General features: G+C 41.4%; 1 protein-coding gene across 1 annotated transcript in view; it reads right to left on the reverse strand.

The window, feature by feature from the left end:
* LOC124283824 (somatomedin-B and thrombospondin type-1 domain-containing protein-like) overlaps positions 1–2,092 on the reverse strand; it is a 100,410-nt gene extending 98,318 nt beyond the window's left edge. The window contains exon 1 of the mRNA XM_046719847.1: positions 1,397–2,092. Coding sequence (XP_046575803.1) covers positions 1,397–1,739 — 343 coding nt within the window. The 5' untranslated portion in view covers positions 1,740–2,092. The remainder of the gene's footprint in view (positions 1–1,396) is intronic.
* Between the last annotated feature and the right edge of the window lie 5,565 nt (positions 2,093–7,657).

Below are 7,657 nucleotides of genomic sequence, written 5' to 3' on the forward strand. Positions count from 1 at the left end.
CAACAAATGTGCCTTATATTCTGCTGTATCGAGGTAGACAGTTCAACTGGGTCTAGGTAGACAGTTACTGGACAGACATACATATGCATGTGTAGCCTGTCCTATATGCTACTGTTCAGTTCATCAGGGTCAGGATTATTGAAGGGGAGATTGGGATAGAGGGGGGAGATTGGGATAGAGGGGTGGGATGGAATTTGGGGAAAGGACACCAAGAACATGGGGGAGACTTGGAGATAAGACTTAACATTAGCTGGATATGAGGAAACAATAGGAATATGGTTATATTTAAAGAACTTATGATGGTACTGAATGGGTGAAGATTAGTTATGCAGAGGATTAAGGGGAATCTGTTAGATTATCAGTGGTGGGAAGGGTTGAGAGTCAGTGTGGAACGCAGAGAAAAGTAAAGGGAGACTGAAGGGTGGGCTTGCACAAGTCTCCAAGGTAATAATTAATAGTTGAAATGATAATTTCTCTAAAAAAACATAAATAACAGTCTGGGTCCTTAGACTGTCTGCTTATCTAAACTTGCCTTTTTAAAGAATAGAATTACTATACATGCATGGGCTTAGCACTCAGTACAGCTGTGGAGCAAGGCTAATGGAGGGAGAAAGAGGGGATGTAGTTGTGTAGGGTTGTGACGGAAAGCAATGTCACACTAAATGGTGTTTTGCAGGAATCAAACAAAGTTTAACTTTGGACTGGGCACTATTAATCAAATTTGAAAGTACAGATTACAGCACAGGATGTTTTCACAATTAGAGCAATGCAACTTCTGTGTCAATCACTGTGGCATAAGTTGTTCCTGTGAAGAAAGTTCACTATTTATTTATTCTAACTCCGAGCGCCCATCTGAAGGGAGACTGCCGAATGCTGTGCTTACTAATGGTAAACAGTGACTGAAGGCTGGGAGCTGGGCTGCTAAGACTGTCCACGCTGGGGGTCTGCCACAACATTATCGCCACTAAGATCTTATATTTTAGTTTACACCATGAGGAGTGGATAAAATGTGTTAATGTTGCGAACATGTGGTATATAGCTTCATGTTAATCGTTTCCTCAGCTGTTGGAACATGTTGCACATTGTTAAAAGTGTATGGAGAGTTTCATGGGCTATCTCGCTGAAAGAAAATCACTTGATATGTTGGAGTCCACATAGCAAGTAACGGCAGATATACAGTAGATGAAGTAATAGTTGTGTGAAGTAATATTTGTGAAGCAATATTTGTGATTTATCGTTCATGTCGCATGTGTTCACTGCATGGATGAATGGTGCAGTCGTTGAATGCATACACTGTTGAATGGTGTGTGTGTAACGTGGATGTGATTTGTTACCCGATTCGCTGAAACAAAAAAGGGAAATGAAAATATGAAATTGATAAGTAAAATTCACCTACCTTTACAATGTTCGTGGTAGTCAACGCAGCAGTCGGACATCACATAACAGTTGGAATCGCAGTAGCACCTCGACTCATTTGTGTTGGCATCAAGACGGCGACCAAACACAAAACACGTATTGTTTTGGCCATTACAACATAGATCGGCTTCTCCGCATGTGCGAGGGTTGTGGTGATACCTAAGCCCCGATCGGGGTTCTTCGGTGAATGGAGCTGGCGGTGCCTTAGTTGCTGACAACGCCGCAAGTTTGATTTTGAACTTTTGATGAGTCTCCTGTCCGTAACAAAATACACACACAACTAGCACGAGAAGTGTCACGTAAAGATTTCTTATATTCCCCATGTTGAGCTGTGAAATGTTACTTCTAGCGCGATAAGTACTTTCCAACTCGCGCCAGCAAGTTTTTACTCCAAAAGTTTATGTGAGGCGAGCTCGCGATGTACCGTCACTCACAGCACGCGCTGGCTGACTGCGAACTAGTAGGCTCCTCTGTGCGAAGATCGAGGATAAAGGCAACGAGCTGCCCGCGAGCGCAGCTGAAGACAATTATCCAGAATTACCCGAGTTTTCTGACTCACTCAACCACACTCACACGGCTTCTGGTGAAGCGCCGATCTCAGGCTTCTTCTCATAAGCTGTCCAACTGGCCCTTTGTCACTAGCTCATGAATATTCATGTCAATGCCTCCACCCCCCTCCCTGCCTCGGTCCAGCGGGGCCAACCCACCCGTGTCGGGACTTGGGTTGAGGGATCCCTATCATACTTTATCAGGGGCTACCGACAAATGCCAAAGTAAATATAAGTCTGTTTCTAGCAGTCAAAGAGCGGTAACTCTGACCTCCGCGCCGAAGACAAGTTGATGCGCTTGAGTCAATGTTTAACTAGATCGTTCTAAATAACCTGTGACATAAAAAAAGCTTGCTTAAACATTTAGTTTGGGACAGACATATTTATAAAGATCAATTAACATATCCAGCATTAATTTAAAATGCCCTCAGACTATAATAATAACAACAGCTATTCGTACATGTATATCTATCCAAATACAATTTAGCAGCCATGGGAATTGGTTTACCAGGGCACTAAATTTAACTATAATTGTTTATATTTACATGCCATGAAAACAAAATGATTTATTTACTGTGGATGGTCACGATTATATCTGGACAGGAAACACTGGCATGAGACAACGATGCTCTTTGAGTAAATGGGGTAATTGTGGCTAATGACATTTTCAACTGACCGCCATTGTCCGCTCGTCAAGTCGTTTTAATACCTTTAGCACACTCATAACTCCCGGGATACACTTGTTAATATAACTGTTATGCCTGACCTTTGTTTACGGGTCACTGTAATTAACACATTGTAATTAGTTACAACACTACTCCATCAGTGGATTAACCACCTTGGTGTTAATTACGCGGTTGTATTTCCCTTCAGACTAGCAATTGTTCGTGGAGGCCCTCAAACGTCACGCTGATCTGAAAGTGCTTTGGATTTTTTTGACACGTACATTTAAACACCATTATGACAGAGCAAGCTGATAAAGTGTGAAAGGAAATCTAACATGCCATGAATATGCCGTAATTGTATGTTACCCTTATACTCCAGTATTTCATAGCACGTGCGCGTTGAATTTGAAGTGGCAAAAAATTAATAACACATCTTCGTAAATGTTAGGATATAAATGCCTAAGGATTACTTATTGATAATATATAATAATATCGTTATGGTAGCAATGTAAACATTTACGTCTGTGTACAACAGATGCTATTTATTATCATTAAAGAAAACGATAATGTTAAATAGAATTTTGAAGACAGATCGGTTGACTTGTGTTTGTTTCACTCGACTGGGCAGACAGCTTCCTCGGCCATGTTGTTATTAATCATCCCTGAATCACCATCATCAATATTACATCGCCAGTCATCGAGCGTCTGCGTTTCCCAGGGCGATCTGCCCCAGGCATGCACGTGAGGGCGTGCTGCACGTGTTTACCTGCGCACTGAAATCCAATATTCAGTGAAGGATCATCTCTGCCATTGACATTCCTGTATCCTGGTTATTCATCATTTTCTCCCTGAAGTGTTTATTAATAACATAAGTGACGATTTGTGATCGAGTTGTTTATCAAATATTTCGTTATTATTCTGTAGTAATTATTTATAACAAACCCGATTATATTGTAAACATTATAATCTTGATTTTTAGGAAAATGTTTTGTTAAAACTTCGTCAAAATCGCAAAATTGATTTAAAAAATATATATTTGTAACCCTGAATGATAGTGAGTGAGTTTGGTTTACGCCGCCTTTAGCAATATTCCAGCAACATCACGGCGGGGGACACCAGAAATGGGACGCCAAGAAAACGTTCCATAATCTCTGAAATGTCTGTAATCTTTGCTTAAGCGGACTCGCAATGCCATGTGTACCCATGTGGGGAATCGAACCCGGGTCTTCGGCGTGACGAGCCAACGCTTAACCCACTTGGCTAACACACACACACACACACCCCACACACCCCTGAATGATACATACGATGTATTCAATGATTATTTCAGGGGTGGGTGTCCATGCACCATGTGGATGTATAAATTTATGTCACTAGATGGTATACTGCACGTACCCCCCCCAAAAAAAAACAAAAACAAAACAACAACAAACAAACCAAAAAAAAACAACAACAACAAGAGACATTCCTAAAAGATGTAACATACATATAACATATATATAAAAAGAAACTTTGGCTAAAGGTTTCTTCAAATAATCGTGACAGTACACTAATTCACCTCCACCACTACACGGGAAGTTTCGGGTTGTATTCAGGCCACTGCACTCTGTGATCACGGAGAGAGTATGTCTATAATAGACTTATGTCAATGTAAGTGGGGTTAAATGCCATGTGTATTAATAGTTTTTAGGTCTCAGGTCACTTTGGGTGAGTTGTATTAAGGTTCAGTGGCGTTCAGAATGTTAAACTCTGGACGGAAGTCACCAGTACCGTTGATATAATCATCATCATTAAAATGGAAGTTAAAACAGTCATCATGATTATTATTATTTACATAATGACCATTTCAATTATGTAATCATCAGAGTCATTCTTATTGTTATTGTTATATCAATTATTGATGATGCATCACTATCGGGCAGGTGGGGTAGGCTAGTAAGTAATGCTTACGCTCTACACGCCGAAAACCCCGGTTCCTTTCCCTCATTGATGGTTTGTTGAAAACCAACTGACGTGATATTGCTGGAATATTGCTGGCATTAAATCTGCCTCCAGTCACTAATCATCATCATCATCATCATCGTCGTCGTCGTCGTCGTCGTCGTCGTCATACGGTTATTGGTATCATTGGTTCTTTGGTAGGTCGTTATTGACATTTATTACATGTAGGTTTCTGGTAGATACCTAAGCATCGTATACACTACATTTAGCTCCCTCTGTTGATTCCGTTATCTCGTTGGAAGCTCAACACAAATATTACCACAAGCAATTAGTCTCGTAATAGGATCACACATTCTTGAGATATGAATCGCCTTCCAATTTCATCTTCATCAACGCTAAAAGCATCCATTATATCACTTTCTATAAAGCTATTGAAATGTTAAGCATTCCGTTTCCATGGTGAATTTCAGGGTTTTACGAAAGGTTGGATCGGAAATTGCCGCGACGCGGAAAAAACGACGGACAAAGAGCGCCTTATGAGTCAAGCTATGACATCATCGGGTTAAATCAATAGGGTAGAAAGACAATCGATTGATGTATGCGTACGTGATGTTGTTTTATCAACTGTAGCCGTCGTCACTGCATGCATCCCCGAACATGAACAAGCTTCATCATAGCGGACCACCCAGATTCGCGATTCGCGGTTGTTCAAGCACGAAAATAACTACTAATTCCATATTTTATATGGTCCCAGAGCGTCATAACTCTGTTAGTGTGACAACGGGGACCGACATGAACGACATTCCGCTGACCTGAATGACCTCACAGGTTTGAGAAACGGTCAAGCGGTTGCCAGTTTTTATGTGTGACATCGAGTTATCTTTCCAAACAATTTAACGCTTACAGCACGTTTCGTGTTGACCTCTAGTGATGTAAACAAGATCGGTGACATCTCGGTCGCCATGGTTTGATTACAGAGATATACCAAGTGGTGTTGTAACACCCGGGAGATGGTTTAATGACTTACGTGATCAGTTTTAAATAGATGATACCATGCGCTTGGAAGAAAAGGCACATGTTGTCAATATCTCCATATTTCAGTAAGCAGATAGTTGTACAGAGCTACAGTCCACTGTTAACATACACACAGGCACCAAAACCCCAAACAACAACAAATAAACAAGCAAACAAAACACACACCAATAAAATCCCACATAATTAAAAAATATATAAAAATGTTTAAAAAACAAAACAACAACAAATAAAAATAATTAAAATGCACTTAAATATTACCCAACCTCATTTATACACCCACAGCCAAAAGAGAGTGAGTTAAGTTTTACGCCGCACTCGGCAATATCCCAGCTATATGGCGGCGGTCTGTAAACAGGCGTTTTCAGCAGTTCATTTCTATATATATTTACAGCAATCTTCATTAAGACAATTCCTATGTTTTGATATCGTTAATCATGTCGTGGTTGTTCTGTATTGCGCGCAAACGCATCCCAAAATGTGTTTGTAAACGCTTGTCCTAAAAAAAATGAAAACGATACATGAAAAGTTCATTCAGAAAATGTTTTCCACGTAATGCGCGTGCAGTATGTCGGTAACATGAGTAGAGACATCGACTATATAGGGCCAAACCAAATTCATCATTTCATTATGAAATTTACGACCTAAACGAAGATAAAAATGCCAAGATTGAATACTACTGAACGAAATATCGCCATTGGACGTTTGGAAGCAGGGGAGTCCCAGTCTGCCGTTGCCAGACCTTCATCGTCCAGCACAGCACCATATCTCGATTATGGCATCGACATACCCGCTTCATCGACCCAATATCGAACATCCCAGAAGTGGAAGACGAAGAGTGACTATTCCGCTCTTACCGATTCATCCGGGTGTTTAACCTACGTCACCGATTTGCTACAGCAATGGACACTGCAGGACAGATGCGTGGTCTTCGAAAATATTCCATCAGAAATGGTCTGAGAGAAGTGGGAATTCGAGCATATCGACCAAAAGTTGGGCCTGTCCTGACACGGCTACACCGACAACGACGTGTGCAGCCATGGTCCAACTGGCGACGGGCTTGGTTCAGCGACGAATCGCGTGTCCTCCTGCAACGGCGTCATGGTACAACGACGTCAACACAAACATTTTGCGCCCAACTGCGTTCGACAGGTGGACAGGTTTGGCGGAAAGAGCGTCATGGTGTGGGGGACCATGTCCTACACGGGTAGATCAGAGCTAGTGGTGGTTCAAGGCAATCTTACAGCAAATCGTTATATCGACCAAATCCTGCGACCTCACCTCCTCCCACTTTTTAACCGCAGAGGGAGCTGTTTCAACACGACAACGCTCGACCCTACACAGCTCGTGTTAAAGGTGCCTATCTCAACAATGCAAACGCCAATGTCCTTCCCTGGATTTCCAAATTGCCTGATCTGAACCCGATCGAGCATCTATGAGACGAACCTGATCGACGCGTCCGTAAACGTCACCGTCGTCCTCAGGCACTTGCAGAACTTGCCAACGCGTTGCAGGAGGGATGTCGAAGAATTTCCCAAGCAAAAATCCGACGACTTGTGGAATCCCTTCCAAGGCGGTGTCGAGCTGTGACGGCTGCAAGGGGCGGTGTCACCAGGTACTGACCTGAACGCCCCCTTGTGTCCACACATGTGCAGTGAGTGACCTGAATTAATGCTGACAATGACAACAATACATATGTTCATCAGTGTGTCGAATTGCCTTCATATATGTTTAAGATTGACTTATGTATACGTTTAATACATTTCCCCATTTTTCGAGTTCAATAACATTCTTTGACACGAGCTGATTTTCTTAAGATATGTAGATATCAACAGTTCAAAATATTGTAAATTATATCCTTGGCCGGAAGACCTAGATTTTCCCGTGAAGGTTGAAAAGTTGGTGTCTTTCATTCATAGTTACCATATTTTGTCATATCCAAAGTTGGTATTCAAAGACTCCAACTTCCATTATTTAAGAAAAGATAAGATGTCAGCCGTTTGAGATAATTTTCATACCACTATTTAAAAGTTATCGTTACTTTAAACTTTGACA

Source organism: Haliotis rubra, unplaced genomic scaffold (genome assembly GCF_003918875.1).
Source record: "Haliotis rubra isolate DU_JTF1 unplaced genomic scaffold, ASM391887v1 Scf322, whole genome shotgun sequence".
Lineage (NCBI taxonomy): Eukaryota > Metazoa > Mollusca > Gastropoda > Lepetellida > Haliotidae > Haliotis > Haliotis rubra.